This window comes from Loxodonta africana, chromosome 3 (genome assembly GCF_030014295.1).
Source record: "Loxodonta africana isolate mLoxAfr1 chromosome 3, mLoxAfr1.hap2, whole genome shotgun sequence".
NCBI classification, from domain to species: Eukaryota; Metazoa; Chordata; class Mammalia; order Proboscidea; family Elephantidae; genus Loxodonta; species Loxodonta africana.
This window is the reverse complement of record NC_087344.1, coordinates 187,782,273-187,804,539: the sequence shown is the minus strand read 5'-3', so window position 1 is coordinate 187,804,539 and position 22,267 is coordinate 187,782,273. Positions and strand designations below refer to the sequence as shown.

The 22,267-nt window shown below is 57.3% G+C and overlaps 2 protein-coding genes across 8 annotated transcripts; both read right to left on the bottom strand.

Moving 5' to 3' along the window:
• Positions 1 to 6,190: 6,190 nt before the first annotated feature.
• EFNA4 (ephrin A4) lies at positions 6,191 to 11,409 on the bottom strand. Of its 2 annotated transcripts, none has more exons than XM_003415115.4 (4): positions 10,229 to 11,409; positions 7,803 to 8,098; positions 7,319 to 7,387; positions 6,191 to 6,892 (listed from the first exon to the last, which is right to left on the bottom strand). In XM_003415115.4, exons 1-4 carry the CDS (start codon positions 10,339 to 10,341, stop codon positions 6,756 to 6,758), a joined length of 615 nt encoding a protein of 204 aa, XP_003415163.1. In that variant the 5' UTR covers positions 10,342 to 11,409; the 3' UTR covers positions 6,191 to 6,755. The 2 variants fall into 2 exon arrangements, with proteins under 2 accessions (XP_003415163.1, XP_010593102.1); XM_010594800.3 differs by having other exon boundaries at positions 6,191 to 6,749; positions 7,322 to 7,387.
• An 88-nt stretch (positions 11,410 to 11,497) lies between these two features.
• Positions 11,498 to 22,123, bottom strand: ADAM15 (ADAM metallopeptidase domain 15). Of its 6 annotated transcripts, none has more exons than XM_023554031.2 (23): positions 21,989 to 22,123; positions 20,733 to 20,836; positions 19,999 to 20,075; positions 19,516 to 19,594; positions 19,259 to 19,335; positions 18,976 to 19,168; positions 17,735 to 17,800; positions 17,584 to 17,652; positions 17,336 to 17,505; positions 17,112 to 17,196; positions 16,510 to 16,658; positions 16,252 to 16,426; positions 15,904 to 15,996; positions 15,473 to 15,774; positions 15,194 to 15,389; positions 14,863 to 14,940; positions 14,363 to 14,435; positions 13,991 to 14,129; positions 13,523 to 13,592; positions 12,810 to 12,884; positions 12,324 to 12,395; positions 11,929 to 12,053; positions 11,498 to 11,833 (listed from the first exon to the last, which is right to left on the bottom strand). In XM_023554031.2, the coding sequence occupies exons 1-23, from the start codon at positions 22,065 to 22,067 to the stop codon at positions 11,791 to 11,793; spliced, it is 2,589 nt and encodes an 862-aa protein (XP_023409799.1). In that variant the 5' UTR covers positions 22,068 to 22,123; the 3' UTR covers positions 11,498 to 11,790. The 6 variants fall into 6 exon arrangements, with proteins under 6 accessions (XP_023409799.1, XP_023409800.1, XP_023409802.1 ...); XM_023554032.2 differs by having other exon boundaries at positions 12,810 to 12,881; XM_023554034.2 differs by lacking the exon at positions 12,324 to 12,395.
• Positions 22,124 to 22,267: the final 144 nt, after the last annotated feature.

Genomic DNA, 22,267 nt, shown 5'->3' with positions numbered 1-22,267 from the left:
CTTCCATGGGCCTGGTCCTCTTTCTCTCTCTCCCAAGGCTGCAGCCTTTGTCTCCCTTTCTCTCTGACCCTAATGCTTGCCAGAACACCACATGGCTGCCATGTTCACTCCAGGGGCACTGAGCTCAGGCCCCTGGGAGCTCTCTGGCATGGTGCTTCTGTCTTCCCCATCCTCACCTCCCTGGGGCCATGATTCCTTGGGGCCAAGGAAGCAGGGAGCTGAGCAGGTCTGGGATCCAGGGAGCACTCAGGCTGTGTGGCCCAGAGTGGCTCTCTGGACAGTGGGTGGCAACCACAGAGCTCAGCTGCATTCAATAAATCATGGAGGCTAGGGCCTGGGGGGAGGGGGAGGCCAGGAAGGAAGGGGGGGCATGGATAAATAATTCATTAAACAAATAAACAAGAGGGAGAGGGAGGATCCGGCACGTGTGTGAGCGGGAGAGGCAGCCGCCAGCTCCAGGCATGAAATATTCACAGGTTCTGCACCGTGCACAGGGCCCGTATGTGCCCAGCACAGGCAGGCTGTTGGTGTGGTCCTAGCATGGAAGCCTAGGTGCCAACAAGGGGGTTGACACACGTCTTCTGACTTCCCAGGGTACATTCGTCAGTTGACACAAAACTACACACATCACTGACAGCAGGGACCACAGTGCACTGATGGGTGGCCCAGGACTGGAAATTAGGATGTGGGGTTTGGTGGGTGGCATTGGGGTATGATCACCTCTGATTCTAGTCATGCCCTGATCCCTCTAATGAGTCGGCAAGCTAAGACGCGTGGAGCGGGAGGCATCTCTGGGGTGTTACTCTAGAGGTCTGTGTGTATCCCCTGAATGTAATTTGAGAAAAGCTGAGAGGGAGGCAGTATGGCTTATCAGTTAACAGCATGGGCTTGGGTTCGAATTCCAGCTCTGCCACTTGCCTTCCCTGACACTGCATCCTCATCTGTAAAATGGGGATAATAATACCCTACCTCAAGGAGTGGATTGCTGTGAGGATTAAGATCCAAGTCTGGGAAGCATTAGCACTGGGTTGGAGACTCAAGGAAGGCTTAATTCATGGAACTTTCACCATCATTATTATTCATAGGTTATCTACTGAGGACTCCCCACCTGGACCAGCTCCAGGCTCGCTTTTCCATTTGTTCTCCCCCATTTCCAAACTTCCTTAATACTATAATACTGGTATATAATGCTATCATACTGGGAAAGGTAACCTGGAGCTTGGGGAGTGAGGATGGGTGAGGTAGGAAAAGATTAGCTGGAATGAGGGGAACCCAAACTAATTGCCGTTGAGTGGATTCTGACTCATAGTGACCCTATAGGACAGATTAGAACTGCCCGCCCCATACAGTTTCCAAGGAGGGCCTGGTGGATTTGAACTGCTGACCTTTTGGCTAGCAGCCAAACTCTTAACCACTGCACCACCAGGGCTCCTGGAATGAGGGGAAGGTACAGCTAAAAAAAAGGTCTCCATCCCTGACAGTATGGAAGGAGAGGCCTTGACCTTCTTTCTCCTCAGACCATAGAGGTTTTCCTTAATTCCTGAAACTCTCCCTAGATCCAGACTTTTTCTCTCTACCAAAATTTAGCTCTTTAGCAAGTGGGTGCAAGGGACAGATGGAATTGGGGTAGGGGTCTCTGAGTAGCATCATAACCCCCCTCCCTCATTCCTCACTGCCAGAGCTCCGGCCTTCTACCCTTTGTTGAGGGCTTCCCCGGCAAAGATGGCTGCATCTGGGCAAAAAACAGAGAAGTGGCACCCCAGAGTGGGTGGGGAGAATCCAGGCTGGAGAGAGCCACAGAGGGCCAGGGTGGAGTATCTGGCGGCTTCCCAGTAGGCTCCAGCATTCCCCAGCCCTCTTGTGTCCCCTGGAAAGGATCTGCTTGCTAGGGGAGAGAGCCAGCAGACAGGTCTGAGCTGGCCTGCTCTTCAGCAGACAGAAGAAGAACAGGCTGGGGGAGGGGGTCTGAGATATTGGTGGGGAGTGGTGGTTGGAACCTCCATGTCTCCTCTGGGGATTCAGGGCCAGAGGAGCTAATGCCTGGGCATACCCTACTATAGTCTAGGGCCCAGCCTTTTGCCTGCCTTGGCCAGTCTGCTGCCATTTGGAGAGCCATGGGTCTGAGCCCCAGGTGTGAAGATGGTGCCTTCCCACCTCTTCCCAAGAAGCCAACATGAGTTCCCTACTTCACCTCCCCTGGGCTGGGCAGGTTCAGGCCAATCTGCGCAAGAGCTTCACAGCAAACATTGATCTGTAATAAAACCACAATGTGTGTTCAGGAGAAGGGATTCCAGACACAGAGAGATCTAGACAACACACATACAAACACAGATCCAAAACATATAGCTCTGGGAGGGTAGACACCAGCAGTCCCGAAAACACAGCTAAACATGGGCCCATACTGTGTCACATGCACAAATAATAGCTCTCACGTTCCCCCTCTGCTGTGAACTTTGTCCTTCAGAACCCAAGCCTTCTCTGACAGCCCATTTTCCCACTGTTCTCATAGAACTTTGTCTGTAGCTGTATAACAGCACTCTCATTTGGCATTGTAATTACTTGTTGACCAGTCTGTCTCTTCCAGTATTCTGAAAATTTCTTGAGGTAAAAGTTCTTGTCTTACGTAAATGTGTATCCCCAGCATCGAACATGCAGCCTGGTATTTAGTCAGTCAGTAAGGTGCTTAATAAATGATCATTGAATAAATGAACAAGAGAATAAACACATTCTGACAGTGGGGCACCTATTTCCAGAATCCCTCAGAAGCACACAAGATAACCAGTGCATGCTACCCATGCCTCTGGCCATGTCTTCTTGCCTTTTGGTCCCCTGACCTTACTGCTTCTCAGGTTCCTTAAAGGCCCTTCTTTCTCCCTCTTCCCTCAGTCTGGAATCATGAATTTGAGTTCCACCTGAGGGCTGGCAGGCAAGGTAAGGGTTAATGACGCCTCATTAGTGTTTAATTGGAGGAAGGAAGCTGCCCTGGCACCAGACAGGTGGGCAGGCCTGCCCCCTTGCTGGAACCAAGCATCCCTAGTTCCAGGACCCTGCAGGGTGTGTGGGTGATTTGGCCCTGGAGACCCTCAGCCCAGCTGGGGCACCTCCCCCCACCATTTGCTTTGCCAGTTTAGTCTCCAGGCAGTACAGACCAGCCCTGCCCATCTGTCACCAAACCTCCTGAGGGAGAGGCCAACTCCTTATCCTTTCTCCTTTAGCCAGGCTTTGCCCCTCCCCTCCCCAGGAGACACTGGAGGCTGTAGAGAGGGTTGGGGAGAAGGGTGGGCTATGGAGCTGGGCAACTGGGGGGATAGATTAGTGAGTCAATAAGGGATGAATTAAAGATACAGACAGTGACAATGCTGGGAATGTGATGTCTGGCCAATTTGACCTTAAATGAAGAGAATGCAAATGAGATGCAGACGATATGCAGATGAACACGAGGATTTCAGAACTGACATTCCCGGTGGCAGCCGTTCCTCATCCAAGACCCCAATGCTGTCTCCAACACCCTTTCCCCAATACCTGGATTAAGTGGCATTGACCACTACTTTGAGTAAGAAAAAGGATTTCAAGAAAGCTAAGAGCGGGATTGGGCTAGGGCTACAGGGCCCTGGAAACTGACCTTCACCCCACCCCAGCCTCCCCGCCTCCATCCCAAACACCCACTGAAGCTGTCACAGCAGCTCAAGCAAGGACCACTCTCTAGGTTACAGTCGGACGCACCGTCGGTTGCCATGGGGACTCCCCTCCCGACCAGGCCTGAGCCAATGGGCGTCACCGCTGATGACCTCATGCCCCAGGCCCCAGGATTCTATTGGCTATTTGCAAGCCAGCATGCACCCTGCTAAACTGCGTCACCGCTGGGGATCCCCCGACGACCCCAGCTGGAGTGGCAGACTGAAAGAAAGGCGCGCTAGGAGCTCACAATTTGCTGCATGAATGAAAGGAATGAAGGAAGGAAAGAAGGAATTAATGAAAGGGAAGAACGGAAGGAGGAGGTCACAGAAAAAAAAAAAAAAAAGACCAAAATTAAAGGTTTAGCCTCAACGGAAAGAGGACGATTTGCAACCCCGGAAAGCGTGGAGCAGGATCCCAGTCGCGGAGACTCAGGCTGTCAGGGCAGGGAGATGGGGTGAGGCGAAGATGAGGGAAGTTTTCGCATCTGTTCTGGAGAGACTGGGCCAGGCCCAACAAATTGAGGGCCCCACCCTTGACTGTCAACCGCCGCTGAGTTTAGGGGAGATAGGTGACGCTTCAAAACTTGCAGGCCTGCCTAGCCTCTCCTGGAACCGCGCCCCGGAACGCGCCTCAAGGATTTCTCGTGGACAAGGCCCGGTGCCCGGGAGACCGCCCAGCGCCTTCAGCCGGTCTGGGTCCTATAAGCCGACTCGGCCCTCGCTCTCCATGGAGACGCGCCCCGGGCCGAATTAGCCACCTGCGCAAGGCCCAGGCCGTGAGGAAAGTGAGTGTAGGGAGAAGATAGGCTTGGTCCGAGCGGCTGCGGCCGGGAGGGCCTGCGTTTGCGACCCCCCCAGCCCGGCTCCTCGCGCATGTGCGCGGCGGCTGAGGTGTCCGCCCTCGCACCCGCAGGGAACTGGGCGGCCGGCGAGGGCGTGTGTCTGTGTCAAGTGTGCGCGTCTGAGCGCGGGCGTGTGTCTGAGTGCGAGGAAAGCCGACTGGGCCCAGTGTCTTTATCGCACATGCGTTATCGGTGGCAGATCGCGCGCCGGCCGGCCCCAGACTCGGGAGCGAGCGCGCCCGTCTTGGTCCGCGAAGAGGGGGTGTCGGGGGCCCTTGGGAGCAGGGTGAGACCCTTACAGTTCTCAATCCGAGGCAGCGGTTGATAACAGTCGCCCCCGTTCTGCCCCACCTAAGGTTTCATTGGGAGGGGCGGAGGCAGCAGTAAAGTCGGTTTCCATGGCGACATCTAGATAACCTCCAGGATGGAGGTAGGAACCGAACTCGAATCCAGGACCGGAAGACGGAGCTCTTAGCTTCTCACTTCAGCGCAGACTCTAGCCTCTCCTCGGCGCCCCTGTCCCTCGCCCCCGCTAAAGGTTTCCGTTTGGAGGGAGGGACCTGACATATGAATATGCAGGCACAGGCACCTATAGATATGGCATTTCCTCAAAGTGGCCTCGAATAGGTGGAGGGGTCGACTTGTGTCTGCTCGCCCGCAGCGCTTTGCCCCCTACCCCAGGCCTCAGCCAGTGCAATGGAATTAAAATTAGCCAAGAAGGCCCAAGTGCGGTGCTTGGTGGTGGGGGGAAGAGGGTCCCCACCGCCTTCAAGAGGGACCGGAGTCTGACCTAGGCATAAAAGGGGGTGGGGGAGGGGCTCACAATCTTCCGCATCAGTGTCTTGTCAGTCTCCCGACCCCAGCTCCCAGCTCCTCCCCCTCTCCCACTCAACCCCCATCCTCGCCTGCTCCCCCCCACCCCCACTCCCGCCCCCGTGTTCACACGTCGCCTCTCGCTGCCGCAGCCGGGGCCGAGCTAATCAGCACAACATCCACCTATCGATCCCTGGCTCGGTGCCAGGCGGCCGGCACAGTGCCAGGGGCGGCTGCGGGGCACCAGGGCGGGTAGAGCACAGCTGCGGGGGGAAGGGGCACCCCTTACCCTGGCTCCCCCCAGGACACCGTTCAAAAGGAGGGATCCAGTTGGGCTTGGGGGTACCACAGCCTCACCTGCCAGAGGTGGGGGAGACTGTGAAGGGCTGAGAGCAAAGGGGCCCTCCCTTATAAAAGCGAAGAACAAAGAGGCCGCTGGGGAAGGCTTTGATCTGACCCCACCTTCCCAGTTCTAGGCCAGACACCACCCAGAGTACCCTTGGGGAGGGGGAGGGATGGCCAACACTCAGGGACCCAGGCATTCTGAAACCCAGGCACGGTCTTTTTACTACCCCTTGCTTTTGCCCCAACACCCTGCTGCCAGGGCTTGGGCGCTGCCCTATGCAGACAGGCCATAGGGAGCATCTGCCCCCTCCTCAGCATAGGAAGCCGGCTGAGGAGGTGGGAGGTGCCAAGCTCCACAGCTGCTGCTGGCACCCACCCCACACAGAGGGGTGCCCACCAAGGCCTAGCGTGGATGGCCTAGGCACAGCTGGCATGGAGGTCAGGCCAAATCAAGCTGGGAGCACAGGCCACAGGGAGTCCTGGTGACAGGGAAGGAGCCAGAGGGCAGCAGGATGGGGAGGGCAATAAGAGGGGCATTTTATTGAGGGTTTGGTCCAGACACTTATAAAAATACAAATTGGCATGAAATTCAACCTCATAGTAAAATCCGTCTTCACAGAAGACAAGTGAGTGACCTACTGGGGAGGGCAAGGTGCTGCCCCAGGGAAAGGCCCATTGGGCATTGGACACAGACACCAGGCCTGGGCTTCTTCCTGGCCCTGGTCCAGCAATCCACCTGTCCCCAGGTCTTCGGCCCCCAGCCAGCTCAAGGATTCGATCCTGCCAAATCCCAGTCTTCCTGGGGGATGGGAAAAGACCAGCATAGCAGCTGACAGGGACCCTATGTTTGTTTGCTCCAGGGTGCTCAGGGCTGTCTGCAGCTCCCCTGGCTAATCTTTAGCTTGTGATGAGGTGGTGAGCTACTGCAAGGGTCACTTCAGACCCTCTGATTTCCCCTATCGCAGCTCCATCTTGTCTGTCTGGCTTGGCACTCCCAGCTCAGGTGGCAGGGGCCCCTCCTCCAGGGTGTCCTGGGAGGGCTCTGGCTCCTGGGGGTGACAGGGAGGGTCCACTCGGCTCAGAGAACTCGCAGGAGACGCAGGATCGGGAGCAGCAGCAGCAGCAAGAGACAGAGGGGGCTGGGGGCACCCCCTCCTTGCCACCCTGATGTACCACTCTCTCCAGGGCTCCCAACGGGATGGGCTGACTCAGACTCTGTGAGGGCGAGGGGTAGCACTGATGAGTCTCCCCACTTCTGTAGCCTCCCTCCTGTCCTCCCATTAGTTGTTCCCTCCTATTAAATTCTCCAGGGTCTCCCAAACCAGCCACTCCCTTCCCATAATCTACTGTCTCATCTAAATTCCAAGTCTCTCCCAAATTATCACTATGGACAACCAGCCCAGCTAAGGCCCAGAAGGGCCTTGCCCCTAGAGACCTAGAGACTCGTTTATCTTGGCCCAGCATAGACAGGGGTAGAGTAGAAGCTCCCAGAGGGCTAAACGGGGTTGGGGGAGGCCACAGCTTGAAGCCCCACCTGGACCCCTCAGAGTCTGAGGATCCCAGATTCTCCCTATTTCTTCCGTCCTTCCCAAGGACTCCACACTAGCCAGAGGGTTGCTCCCTGTCGCCTACCCCACTTACTGCTCTCTTTGCAGCAGACAGACACCTGCAGCCTCAAGCACCGGCCAGAACTCTCCGGAGTTGGCACCGCTGGGTGGTGGGAAATCAGGAGGAAGCGGTTAGCACAGGGAGTCACCCCTTTTCATGCCTCAGACTCTGTTTCAGACCCTTCCAGCTTCTCTTCTCACCAGTTCCCTGGAAACCTTTTCCTTACTTTTGGGCCATAACCAGGTGCCAGGCCCCATTCATGGCCCTCCCATTTCCCCCAGGCCCCCTGCCTTCTCCTCTCACTTTCTCTTCCTCTCTCCACTCATTCTAGATGTCTTCCCGTTTAGTCCTGGGACCACGGGCCCCCCACCCCCCACCCCGGCCTTCATGCCCAGTCCCTCCTTCCCCTTCTCACTCGGGCTTTCTGCCTTGACTGGCAATGGTAGGGTCCATATTCCTTCCAGCTCCCCACCCTCCCCCCGGAAAAGGAGCATCCAGTGTGCCCTTCCTCACTCACAGATGTAGTAGTAAGTCTCTCCAGGCAGAAACTCAAAGCCAAGGGAGAAGGGCGTGAAGCGCTGAATCTTCTCTGAGAATCGAACGGGACCAAAGGGAGCGAATGGGCGGGAGCACTCCCAGCGCTTGAAGGCACCTGCCCCCTCCGCCTGGCAGGCCTCATAGCCAGGCCGGTCCACCATGTACAGGGCAAAGGTCTCTGGGCCCTCAGGGGGCCCTGGCCCTTCATAGTGTGGGCAGAAGATATCTAGGTAATCGTTGAGGCCCAGCTCCACCACAGCATCTCCTCTGAGCAGCCTGAGGGCATAAGGGAGGCACGGGCTGAAAGGGGCTGTGGCACAGCACAGTCGGGGCATGAGGGCCAGAGATATCCCTTCCCAGAGGTTCCTGCCAGCCTCTCCCCCACCCACTAGAGATGGAGCAGTTCAGGGAGGCCTGATTTCCCCCAGGAGACAACTTTTGAGAGACAAAGGGAGCACAAGAAATGGATGAAGGGACCAATTCACATAGGAGCAAAGCGAGGTTCAGAGAAGTTCAGGGATGGCAGCAGCACTCATAGCCACTGTTAAATGGGAGGCCATTTGCTACACATCACCTTTTGTGCTGGAGCTGCCACCCACCTCAGGAGCCTCAGTGCCTGGCACAGAGCCTGGGCTCGATCAGCATTAGGTGGATGGATGCTGTGAAGGAGCTGGGGCAGAGAGGCAAGGGGTACGGAATGGGCCCACAAGGCACTTGGATACAGAGATGGAGCCAGAGACTGGGAACAGTACCCTTAATAAAGATGCAGCAAAAGACTGCCCTTTAGATCTCGATCCAATGGTAAAAAGAATGCCTGTGGTGAAAAAGGAATGAGAGAGTGCGTGCTGGGTGCCTTTGCTTTTTTGGCAGGACAAGGAGGTGGCCGGGGTGGAGGGAAGCCCCCTCCACACAGCATCCAGTCTTTAGCTTTCTCATGGTTCTCTTTCTCCTGTCTTGGGAGGTGCCTTGGGGAGGTAGTCCACATGTGAAGGGCTGGGACAAGTTGTCCCCCCAGCATCAGATACTGCATGAAACCCCTTCAAACCATTACACAGCAAAGGTAGACTTCTGAAAGACCTCCAATTGTTTCTCAATGATGGGTGGTCTGAGGATCACCCCCATCAGGGGGTTCTGATTAGAAATGCAAACTCCTGGGTCTAGCCCAGACCTACTGGAACACAGGCTGGGCAAGGGCAGGGCCTTTGTATGTTTTGTTCTGTTGCATCCCCAGTGCCTGGAACAGTGCCCTGCATGTGAAGAACATTCAGTAAATATTGGTGGATTGAATGAATGAACCAGGAACGTCAGGGTTGGGGACTAGGAACCTGAATTTCTAACAAATCCTCCAAGTGATTCAGAGACACTGGTCTGGAACAGAGAGAGAGAAATCGAGAGTTGGAAGACAACAACAGTTCTTATCACAAAATACTGTAAGGACCTGTTTTTATGGGTATCCTCCCCAGTGTCTCTGGGCTGCCAGAGGGCAAGGTCCTGGTCTCATCTCGCTATGCCTAGCACACTAGTACAGAGCCGGGCACAAAGGACATGCTTAAATGAATGTTAGTGAGTGAACAAGTGAACATAGTCACAGATTGTCTCGAGCAGAAAATCAGAGAGGAAAACAGATGGAGAAAGCAGACAGGCAGGGAGAATTGGGGAGGAGGATGGAAATAGGAAAAAATATCGAGGTTCAAAGGCAAGCAGCTCAGAAGAGAGAAACAAATAATAGTTTATATTTTTTTTATCTGTACAGTCCTGCACCTCTTCCACACACAGGAACTCAGCTCACCTGACTGACTTTCCAGGGTAGTCCGGGTAGTAGGTATTATTAGCCCATTTTACAGATGAAACAACTGAGTTTAGAGAGGTCAATTGACTTGCCCAAAGGTGATTCACTAGAAGGGGCTGGGTCGAGACTAGCTAGAATTGGAAGCACCGATAAAGCCAGAGATGAAAGCAGAGATATCCAATGAGATCGGAAGACAGAGAGCGCCAGAGGGGAGGCCAAGCGAGCAGTAGAGGAACCCTTGCCCTTTCACAAGAGTAAAATCCCTTTCCTCACTCTCCAGTCTTCTGGCTTCACCTCCGCCGGCGGGAGGCTGGGGATCACCAAGAGAGAAGCAAGGGGGGCGGGGCCCAGAGTGCCGGCCCAGGCCCCCAGCTGTTGGCTCAGACACCCGACCGCTCGCCCTCGGGCTGGGGTCCTCTGCCCGCCCCCCAACATATGCGGGCGGGGGAGCCGTGGGGCGCGTCTCGCCCCTCCCCCCTCCCCCGCCGGCTCAAACAAAGGAGCCCCGGCGCGCGGACGGACTCAGGCGGCGCCGCGCAAAGCGCGGCTGGCGAGTGCGCGCCCGGCTCGGGAGCGCGCAGGCCCGGGTCGGCGTCCGTCCGGTTCGGCCCGGCTACCTGGGGTTACTGGAGTTCCAGTAGACGGCGTGGCGGAGGCCAGAGCCCCCCCGCAGCGGGGAGCCGAGGAGCGCGGCCCAGAGGACAGTCCGCAGCAGGGGCAGCAGCCGCATCGCCCCCAGGGTCCAGTCTGCTCTGGTCCGGCCCGTCCCGGCCCGCTTCTCGGTCAGAGCCAGAAAGGTACAAAGTAGAGGCGGGGGGGGCGGTTGCTGGGAGGGGGTGGGGTGCGGAGGATCACAGGCTACGCCCCCGAGTAACTTTCCACCAATGGAGGCGCGTCACCGCCCCTCCACTCGGAGCCAACTCCATGTTAACTCTCTGTGCGCCGTAGCGCGCTCCAGTTGAGCAGAGCTCCTACTGAGGCCGGACGTCCCTGCAAGGGGGCGGGGGAGGAGGACATATTCCACTATCCAGGAGTTTTTCTTTTAGGGAGGTCATATCTTTCGTGTCTGGACTAGTACAGGGTAGAACACCTTATTATAAGCTTGGAAGATTTTAAATAAGAACGCTCTCCCTTTGCCCCAGACTGGGGAAAGCGAGGCACAGGCGAGGGTCCATGAGGTCTGTCCAGCCACCTCAGCGTATTCCCCCCCCCTTTTTTTGCACATCTGTCAGACTGGGATTGAGCGACTGGAAGGGACAAAGCGCTTCCTGGGACACCCGCCTTTCCCTGTAAAGCCTTAGGTGGCGCGCCTGATGCCACCTTAGGGTTTGCGCCTTTCTCCCTCCTCCCCACACCTACGTTCTGGGCAGCCCAGAAGTAATGAGGTGGTTGCGTCCTGTTCAAAGCACCTTTGTTCTCGAGCCCTCAGGTAGGGGCGGGGGACCGGGAGGAGGCAGGTGCATTGGCCTTGGGACCGTGGGAGCCGCCACCCCGTTCCGCCCCGGCTCCGGGCTCTGGGAACTCTAGCCAGATCTACCTCTCCCAGTAAGTGGTCAGAGAGTGGGGACCACAGGTCCCACGGCTTAGCTGGTTTGTCAGTAGCCGCCCGCGGCGGCCGTGCAGCGTGGGGGGTTGAGAGCTCGGTGGCTGGGGGTGGCAAGGGGCGTACAACTTCCTGTGGCATAGGAGGGTGCTGAAAGCCATCCCTGACTTGTTTAGAAACTAGCCGCAAGCATCCCCAGGACACACGCGGACCCAGTCTGGTACTCCTTCCTCCCTACCCCCTCCCGCCCTCATCTGAGGCAGTAGCGTCTCCTGGCGGCCAGGCCTGGAACCCAAGCAGGGGTGACCCAGTCTTCCCTGAACAGATAGGCTCCGAGGCGCGCTTCCAAGATCTCACGTTTATTGTAGCGGAGCAGTGACGGGCTGTGCTCACCTCCTTCAGCTCTGTTCAGCCCCCAGCCCCTCCTCTGCCCCCAATGCAATCTCGTGGCAGGTCCGCAGGTTGTCGTTCGACAGCTCGTGGTGGTGCCTGGTGTCTTAAGACACCTGCTCCGCTTTGTCTGGGCTCCGGCTCCGTCAGTCATCTCCTTCAGTCATCGCCGGGACTCCAGTGGGCGGGTCCGCCTCTTGCAGTCCTCCTAAGTCCAGGTCGGAGGCGGCAGACCCTCAGGAGAGGTCAGAGGTAGAGCGAGGGCACTGCTGGGGGCGGCGGCGCTGGCCTGGGGTAGGGAAAGCCAGAAAAAAGGATGTCAGAGGTCTCCTTTCGCCAGACCACTCGGCGGACCACCCGTCCTCAGCGCCCCTCCTTGCCTACCTGGAAGGTATCACCTGGGGGGGAATTCCAGTTCCTGGGCTAGCCAGGTTATCCAATGGGCGCCGGCCCTGGGGGTTGGAAGGCAATGGCTTCCTCGGGGGTGGGGGCTTGGCAGGCCCCTGAGACTGAGAGAGAGAAGGCGGTAGACAGGCTTGGGAGGGGGTGTCATGTTGCCTACCCTCGACGCACTGGCGCTGGAGAACACCAGCTTAGGAGTGGCACCCAAAGGTCACCCTTGTCTCCAAACAAACCTGTCACCATTAAAGGCGCCACTGGGGTATGTACCCTCGGGAGCAGAGGGGGCATTTCGCCACAGCCACCACCGCCAAGGCTACCAGCACCACCACAGACTTAGGTGGGGGAGGGTCCATGCCCTTCTCTCTCCCCACTGTTACCTTCAGGTGCCTCACCACAGGGTCAGCGGGCAGAGGGCGCGTGGGGGGGTTGGGTCGGTCAGCCAGCCCGGCCTGAACAGAGAGAGCAGTGGCCATGAGGGTGCAGCCATGGGCAGTGGGCATGCAGAGGTGCCCATGAGAGGTTCAGGTCAACATGCAAAGCCAGTCAGTTAAGGGGCAGGAGAAAATGGGGGCATGCACGAAGGGCTTGGGTGCATCCCAGGAGATGCTTCAGGGGAGGAAGGGGCGGGTCACCATGGAGTGCTTGGATGACTGCAGTCCCGCCAATGCCCACCAGATGGTGGTAGAAACCAAGGCAGGAGGCTCACCCTTTGCTGCTTCTAGGGCTGAGCATATCTGAGGGCTGAGGGGCACCCTGGTCACCTAATGAAAATCCCCACTGGCAGGGAGCGGGGGATGAGAATGGCTGTTAAACATCAAGCCTCCCCCCTGCTCTCGGCCAGGGTGGGCCTGGCCCCGATTTACCTGCAGTCTCTTGGGCACAGGGTCAGGTGGCAGCGGCCTGGAAGGGGGAGCCGGGAAGCCGAGCGCACTAGTCTGCTGAGAGAGCAGGAGGAGCAGACGGGCACAGAGTTGGGGAAAGAGGGAGCAGAGAGACACACGTGGGCAAAGAGGGGTTAGTGCTCAGGGAGGGGCAGCCAGGACCCCAGGGGCAGCCAGGTCTGTGCATGCAGTTATTCAGTCACGTGCAGAGGGGGTGACAGTGGTGTAGTGGGCATGCAGGCCACTTTCACAGGCATACTCCTGTCATCACGTCCAGAGGGCTCGGGGGCAGGGGCACTCACCAGCCCTTCTACACAGGGTAACCTGGGCCTCGGCAGGTCCTGGCGCACTGAGGGCCATTCTGAGCACCACCCCCCTTGTGCCCTCCAGGGGCCACTGCTGGGAGTACACATAGACCCACCTCTCAAAGCCACCAGCTTGGCCAGCTCAAAGAGCTCAGCAGCCCCTCCTCTAGGTGACCACCCCTCCCCCACTGCAGGCTGGACTGGGCTTCTCCTCCTGCAGCCAGGGAAGGGGAGGGAGGGGGTGCTGGGCTGCCCTGCCTCCTCTGACTGGCCTGTGGGCAGTGCTAGCCTTTCTTTGGGTCTAGACCCTTCAATGCCTCCCCCACCCAAGGGCCCAAGCTGGATGCCAGGCCAAGCTGGGCCCCTTCTCCTCTGGCGTCCAGGACTCACCTTGGTGCCTGGCATCAGCAGGGCCCTCTGCGGGGGTCCTGGGTGTGCCGGGGGACCAGACTGGGCTGCCCTGAGCATGGAGAAAGGCGAGGAGGGGGAGGGCCCAGGCTCAGACCCTGTTCTCCACCCATATGCCACCCTCCAGAGGGGTTACCCTTTCCAGACCCTTGGAGAGGAGCTTATGTGAGGTTTAGGCCAAGTCAGTGGTGAGGAGGGGAAGCTGACCAGCTAAGGGAGGGCCCCACTGCCCCAACACCACTGGCATGGGGGTTCCTGACATCCCAGCTGCCCCACAGGGGTGTGACATGTGAAATGAAGCATACAGGGTCATGTGTAGGGAAAGGAGGTGCATGGAGTGTGGCAGCAGCAAGCTGAAGGTCCAGGGGAACTGGGTGGTGGGGGCTGCAGAGAGGGCAGGGCTAGCATCCCCAGTGGAGGGAGTTGGTGGCAGGGAGGTGATGCTGGTACCTGTATTGGCAGGTGGGTCCCTTAAGCTGGCAGAGTCGCTGGCGCAGGCGGGCACGGTGGCAGTAGCTTGCCCCAAGCAGCACCAGAACCAGCAACAAAAGGAGGCTGAGGAGCAGCCCTGTGGTCAGGGAGCTGGTTTCTGTGGGGTGAGGTCAGGTTTGAATGTGGGAAATGTTAGGAACTCTATACCCTGGAAGGAGCAGCGGGCAGGGAGTGAGGTCAATGACAGAGAAAGTTAAGGAGTCAGGGACCACACAGAGTCAGGGAACCAGAGGCAAAGTGTTCAGAAAATGAGGGTCAAGGGGGAAGGTAAAGGACGAGCCGCTTTGTCCTCCCATCAGTTCCTGGCCCTCTAACCCAGGCCTCGTTAACCTCTGATCCAGGTGATGCAGTCAGGGGGTGCCCATCCCTCCTCGCAGTGACAGTGCTTATTGCTGTCGCAGACCTAGGAGGGACAGGGAGAGCAATCAGGGGCTCTGCATACTGGGGCTGTGTTTCTCTGTCTCCAGCTTTTTCAAGATCTCCGATTCCTACATCTGGAGGGGAAAGAGAGCCAGAGTCCTGGAGAGAGGGAGCCCTTAGCCACACTGGAGAAAATGAGATCAAAGTAACATTTACTGAGCACCTTATATAGGCTGGGTACTGCACTAGAAGCTTTCATACTCATCTCATGTACCCCATGAAGCAGGTACTATTATTACGCCCATTTGACAGGTAAGGAAACTGAGCTCAGAGAGGTTAATAACCTACCCTAGGTCACACAGCTAGGAAGTAGGAGAACAAGGAATTAGAACCCAGGTATGTCTTTTCCAAAGCCCATCGACCTTTTTCTCCCTAGGGGATTCCTGCCCCTCCGCATCATGCCAGCTCACCCCATGCCCATGGCATTTGCTTCGACACTCCTGTGCCCCCAGGAGATCCACAGGCTGGCACCGATGGTCAATGCACACCTGCTCAATGGGGAGAAAACAAAGATCACATTCTCACAAAGCTTTACTGGGACTGGAGGCCAACAGGCTGAAGTCACACCCCTGCTTTTACAGATGGGGAAACCACAGCTCAGTGGCATGACAGGATTTTGCTCAGTCTGATATGAGAAACAGAACCCCCTTCAGATTCCTGTGCTCTTTACACTGGTGGTTGGTGAGGCCTGGGCACTGCTTGCCTCAGTCCAGATGTCCTCCCCACCACCAGGCTGCTTACCAGGCCCGGGCCACAGGCTGTGCCAGGCAGAGTCAAAAGGGGCTGGATCACATCATTGCCCAGGTCCAGGTGCACCCAACTGCAATTCATTTGAGTTCCATTGGCTTCCAGCATCTCCCAGATTAGGTCCCGGGCTGAGCCCAGCAGAGGCTGGGCCCTACCCCCTTGGCACTGGAGCTGCCCACAGATGGCGTCTCTGGGAAGAGGGTACAGACGGTCAGTGGGGGTGGGGCAAAGACTCCCACAAACCCGGAGGAGGAGCCGGCATTCCTTACTCACTGAGGGGCACAGGACACATAGCCATTGGGGTTACGCCCGCAGTTCCCAAAGGCGTCCCCCCGAGTATTAGCAGTACGGAGGCAAAGGGGTGCTGCAGGCTGGGCCCCGGGTCCCCAGAGTGCCTGACACTGCTGGGCATAGGAGGCACAACGCCCTTGCATGCACACAGCCTGCCCGCCAGCGCAGGGCTCGCCATCCCCCAGGCTGATGTCAGGCGGGCACTGGGAGTTGTCTCCTGGGCAGAACTCGGGCAAGTCACAGTCCCCTCTGGAAGGACGGCACTGCCAGCCAGCCGGGCGCAACTGTGGAGGTTGGACAAGCATCAGTGTGGGCGCTGAGCAAATCCAGGCAGGCCTTATAGGCCAGAATGACCCCTCCCACTCTTGCCCCTGGCAGGGGAGCTCTGGGTGGCCAGCCTAGCCTGTGCCTACCTGGCAGTTTTGACAACAGGGCCCGTCGGATGCACACTGTGCCCCTGGCCTCAGCTGGCAGGTGAAGTAATCGCAGCAGGGATCAGTGCAGTCCTGTGGGCAAGGGCAACGACGAGGCTGGGTCTGCAGCTGATCTCCAACCTGTCCTCCCAGAGAAGACTGAAGCCAGCAAGTGAGAGCTAGAGCCCCACAACCCATGTGCTTCCCTGCAGACGGGGTTGCGAGAGGCTCAGGAGGCCCCTGCAGGAAGCAGAGAGGGCACAGGCTTGGGAGGCTGGGAGAGGGGCTAATGAGCCAGGGTGAGGGCATAGGAGTGAGTGGGGCAAGGTTTTGGGTGAGGGGACTAACATCTGGGAAGCCACAGTCACACTGCTCGCCCGGCTCCACAAACATATTTCCACAGAAGGGGGCTGTTGAGGACAGACTGGACGGCCGCTCAAAGAGGCAACTCCCCAGGCCATCCAGAAGCGCTTTCTCCAGGGCCTGTCGGCTGCAGTTGCTGAAGTTCAAGCCTGGCAGGAAGCTGGGGAGTGTGGCAAGGAAGGTTGAGGTGTGGATTTCTCCCTGCCCACTGCCCCATTCCCTCCCTGCATCCCTGTTACTCACTCAGTGGAGGCCTCCATGATGCATTTCTTGGCTGGGGCTGGACCTGGACAGGGGCAGCTGCTTCCAGGCAGGTCGTGGTCCAGGCCCAGACTGTGGCCCAACTCGTGGGCTATTGAGGAGGCGACTCCCATAGTGCTTATGGAGTGGTCCTGTCATTGGGGAGGGGACACCCCAGGTCCAGACCCAGCCTGCCTCCACCATGATGCCCAGCTCATCTTGACTGCTCCTGTTCTCACCTCATCTGACTTCTTGGGCACTTAGCTGGCACTGCCTGCCTCCTTAATTGCTTCTGAAGTAGGAGGAGAGCCCAGGCCTGGGTGGCAGGAAACCTGGGTTCCAGCCCAGCTCTGCCTCCAGCTCTCACTGTGTGCACCTGGGAGATCGCTCTGCTTTGGACCTCAGCTGCTCCCACCACCCCCCAGCCCCCCAAAATGGACAGACCTCACAGGTGATGCAGTAGCCACAAGCGAGGGGTTCCCTGACAGGAGAGACCGTGTCATGTACCCCTGCCCCTAAACCCATAGCTTTGGGGCTGGGTAACTTCGTAGTGGGCCTTCAGTGAACTGAAGTGGGAATGGGTGGGAGACCTGGAAATACCTCACCATGTTCACACCTCCTGAGAAGTCAGGAGAGCAGATGGAGTTCTGAATGGCCATGCCCACCATGGGCCCAGAGAATGAAGTAGCCCTGTGGGATCAAGAGATCAAAGGTCAGGGCCCAAAGCCGAGGGGGCAGAGCTTTGGGGCCTTAGGTAAAGAGTTGAAGGAGTATGAAATTGTCAGGGCAGGGCAGAGCTGGCGCCGGTGGCTGAGCCTGGGGGCCTTACGTCACCAGCTGGGCACTGTCATGGGGTAATCGGGGCAGCAGCTCTGTCCGGCGCCAGCGGAGGAAGTTGTCTAGCGTGACGCTTGGGTCCGAGCTTATCTCCACCAGGTCCACCTGGGTCCAGGCCTCCAGGCCCACTAGTGCCACCCGTACATTCAGGGGCCGGAAGAACTGAAAGAGAGCTGGGGTTCAGGAGAGGGGTTCCCTTGGTCAGGGGGCCACAGAGAGGCTGCCCAGCTCGGCACTCACTGAGTCCAGGAGGAAGGCTACTTCCAGTGTGCGGTTCAGCAGGTGCTGGAAGTCTGGGTACCTCTGGACCTGTGGGCCAAGAGAGGTCACCAGGAAAGGCGGCAGGGCTGGCAGGAGGTGGGCCAGGATGTGCCGGGGCAAGCAGGCTCACCTCTGAATGGTCAGCTACAATCACCAATTCAACAGTTTTGGTCTCTGTCACCACATCCCGCCTCCGCTGTGGACAAGGAGAAGAAGGAGCATAGGTATACCCTGCCACTCACTGCCGGCAGCTGCGTAGGGCTGACCAAGCTGTGTCCACTCCCACCCTGGGTGGTCAAACAGACGGGGGTGAAGGTCCCATTTTACAGGTAACCACTGAGAGCCAGAGAGGCCAAGGGACTTGCCCAAGGGTGGGCCAATAAGTAAGTTATAAAGCTGGGAGTAAAGACCTACTTTTCTAGCTCCAAACTCAGTGTTTTCTCCAAATTTTACATAACAATAGCCACACTATCTTGGAGTCCCTAGGTGGTACAAATAGCTAATGCACTTGGTTGCTAACTGAAAGGTTAGAATCCACCCAGAAGCACCTCAGAAGAAAGGCCTGGCAATCTACTTCCAAAAACTCAGCTGTGGGAAATCCTACGGAACACAGTTCTACTCTGACACGTGTGGGGTCACCATAAGTCAGAGCTGACTTGATGGCAACTGGTTTATCCCATACTAACTGTATGCCGGAAACAGTTACAAGCATTTATACACACACACGCGCACATACACACACAAATATAGATTTAATCTTCACAGAAACTCTATAAGGTAAGTAGTTTTTTTATCTCCATTTTATAAATTAGGAAAATGGATTTTTATAGCTTTGTGGTTAGTAACTCTGTACTACCATACCCAGATGAGAGCTCTGTGTAAATGGTATCATAAGACAGATGAGGAGATTGAGTCAAATACCTATGTCTTGAATTCTGGATGTACCATTTATTAGCTGTGTGGCCTTGGGCAAGTCACTTAACCTGTCTGAGCTGGTTTCCTCATTTTAAAATAGAGCTATTGATAGTACCAAAGAGCCCTGGTGGTGCAGTGGTTAAGAGCTTGGCCGCTAACCAAAATGTCAGCAGTATGAATCCACCAGCCACTCCTTGGAAACCCTATGGGGCAGTTCTCCTCTGTCCTGTAGGGTCTCTATGAGTTGGAATCAACTTGACAGCAACAAGGCTATTGACAGTACCTACACCCTAGAGTTGCTGGGAAGAGTAAGTGAAATAATATTCATGAAATGCCTGGCATATGGAAATTTTTCCATTAGCAGGGGCTGTTGTTACTGTTAAGAAATAGCTCTGAGAGTCCTGAGGCCATCCTGCCATACACCAGAAACCCAGCTCTCATGCCATTCATCCTTACCCGGCGAATGTGGTGCTGTCTCAAGGCGTGCTCTGGTGGAGCTCGAGTGGGCACAGATGCACCCCAGCTCAGGGCACAGGTATGGCCTGGCAGGATGAGGTCTTGGATCCGGGAGATAATGGGAGGACCCTGAAGGTCCCCAGGCCTCAGCTCCAGGGTGTAGCTTCTCTCTGGGGACAGGACCACCAAGCCCCTAGGGAAAGATGCAGGAAGTTGGAGAGCATTTCAGCTGTGTGCTTCCTGCCTCTTCACTCTCCACCTTCATGGAATCCACTCACTGTACCTGAGCCCTGAGCAGGTGCAGATGGAGACCCAGGAGTCTTCATGGCCTTGCACACTTCCCTGGTAGCAGCAGTTTTCCTACAGCAGAGAAACAATATCAATGCCAGCTTGAAGGACAGGCCAGGATTTAAACCCAAGAGTCCAGCCTGTTGGTGAAACTATGCAGTATCTTCCCACATCCTCCAGGGATGGCGCCCCCAGTTGCCCCTTCCCTCCTTCCTCCAGACCAGGAACAGGGCCCAAGGGAGTCTGACTCACCAGGGTATGTCCCTCACTGACCACTCTGGAGCCATCAGGCTGGTACCACACCAGGGTTGGGTGGCCTGGGACCAGCTCCCTGTGGAGAGAAGAAAGGACAGTGTCAGAGTTGCCTTCCAGGGTGGTGCAGCGACAGGCTCGGAGGCCTGGAGGTGGTGACTCCCCAGCCTTCCTACTTTCCCCATGGCAGCAGAGTGTGGTGACTGGTCCACAGACTCTGCCAGGCTATCTGGGCTCCAATCTGGTTTACACATTAACTGTGTGACCTTGGGCAAGTTTTTTAACTTCTCTGTGCTTTAGCTTCTTCATATATAAAATAAGAACAATAATGATAGTATAATAATGATAATAATAGCAGTAGTATCTACCTTACAGATTTGTTATGAGGATTAAATGAATTGAAGCACTTAGTATCTAGCACATAGTAAATGCTGCACAAGTTGTTAGCCATGTTGTTGTTGTTGTTACCACCATCATTATTACCTATTCTGTAGCAGCTCCAGAATATGACTCTCACCATCCAGCTCCAATTTGATCTGCAGGGCCTCAGGCAGACTGGTCTGTGGGCACCAGAGGGCATGTCACCTCCCTGGCCCTGCCCACAACTCCTACCCTCTCAACAGAAAACCTCATGCTCTCAGGAGAGCACCAACGATTAGATCACTGGGGAGGTGGGGGTCCTGAGGGAGGGACCAGGAAGCCCTGCCTGGCCTGGGGCATTGTTCTGAGGGGTTGCGTGGGGAGGTCAAGGAAGGTATCTGAGCCACCCCTTCTCAACTTCCTGCTCAGAGAGGAAGCATCGTGGAGGACCCAGCGCAGGCCCCAGCCCTTCCTCTGACTCAGCTTTAGAATTGGGGGAGGGGGTGGTGATGAGGCCCTGACCTTCTCCCAGAAGGCCCCCCACTGAGAGAATCCACACCATGAGACCAAGAAAACAAGATTGGCCTGAGAATTTCCCTGGTGGAGATGGATGGGTTGGGTGGGGCTGAGGCAGACAGATGTATATGCAAAGGGGAGGAGGAAATAAGTGAAGCCAGGCGCTGGGGTGCAGTGGGAGAGCCAGCCAGACCTGGAATGGACCTGCTGCAATGGGGTCCACTCACCTTGCTCCTCAGCCAGAGTTTGTCCTTGAGACACCAGGTTATTGGGAGGGGGGGAGAAAAGGGGGGAAATGGGGTGGTGATGGGTGTGTTTGTGTTTTTATTAGAGAGGCTCACCTGAACCACCTCTGCTAGGCTGAGCATGAGGTAGTCCTGAAGGATCTGGGGCTCCAAGGGCCCACTCAGGACTCTCTCTGGCCTCTCCTGCTTCATGGTGCCACCTGCAGTGTTCCCAGAACACCCCAAGAGAGTGCTGAGAGCATTAGTACCAGGGCTGGGGGTGGCTGGTCCCCTATGACCCCCACCCGAGCCCCCAACACATCCTATCTCTGTCTGAAGGGCCCCTGCACAAAGTGCTGGAACTTAGAGAGTAGAGAGGGGGAAGGGGCTTCACTCCAACTTACTCCCTTTCAACCCATCCACACAGTCCTCAGAGAAAGAAGCTGAGCCTGTCAACCCTCCCTGTCCCCCTCAGGCCAATCCCCGATTCTCACGGGACCCTCCCCCTGTTCCCATTCCCTCTCAATCCCCCCCAGGAACGCCTTCTCTCAGGACTGGGCGAGCCTTGTGGCTGGGTGCCCACTCACCCTCCCCTTCCCTCACAACAGAGATGCCGGGAACGCCCATCTCTGGGTGAGCAGTGCAAATACTCCCACCTCCCTAAACACCCCTCATGCCCAGTCAGGCACGCCCGCTCCCCACTGCCTCTGTTTCCTCCCGGCATCCCCCCCCCCCACCACAATGGCCCTCTCTCCTCCGGACACTCCACCCCCGCCTGCCCTGTCGGCCCCCAGTCCAAGACAGCAGCGGGAAGTGAAAGTTCCAAGGAGGAGCTGGTGTCCCAGCCTCTTTCCTGGCCAATTCTCCCCTCTCCTGGCTCCTTCAGGGCCCCCTCCCGCTCAGACAGGCTTCTGGTGGCAAGTCTCAGGGAGATGGGTGCCTGGCTGCCCAGGCCTGGGATGAGGGTCCAGGAAGAATTCTCTTCGCCAAACCCTAGGAGCTGAGCTCCCTCGGGGCCCTGGCACGGGATGGAACGGTCAGCTAGGCCCCAGAGGAGCAAATAACGTCAGTTCTAGGGAGCATCTCCCGCGATCGTGACAAGCGCTGGGCCAGGCCGTTTGGTGCCTTGTACCGGAGCCTGAAAGTGTCCGCGGCGTCCACGCAGATAACCGACCGAGCGGGGGGCGCTGGCATCCCCTTTTCTCCCCTTCATTGCCAAGTTGCCCATCCTTCGGACCGGACAGCGGACCAGCGCTGGCAGCGTTCTGGTCGAGCTCTCCCAGGGTCTCCAGCCGACCCCCATACCCAATGCCTCTCGACGTCCCAGCGCCCCCTCCCAGTCTGCTCTCTGCCCAATTCTGGCCGGGACTCACCTGTATTTGGGAGCGGCCGGGAGGGCAAAGGGCTGCCTGCACCCAGGAGCCCCAGTGCCCAGAGCAGCGCCAGCCGCATGGCAGCGGCGCCCGGGGCCGGACTAGGGCAGCAGGTGCGGGGCCGCGCGCCGAGGAGCCTCGGCAGCCGGGTCTGCTCCGCGCACCCCGCCGCGCCGCGCAGCTACCAGGCCCCGCCCCGCCCCCTCCTACCAGACCTGGCGCCAGGCTCCGCCCCCAGCAAGGCCCGCCCCCGCCGCGCGCCGGGTGCCGACCCGGGAC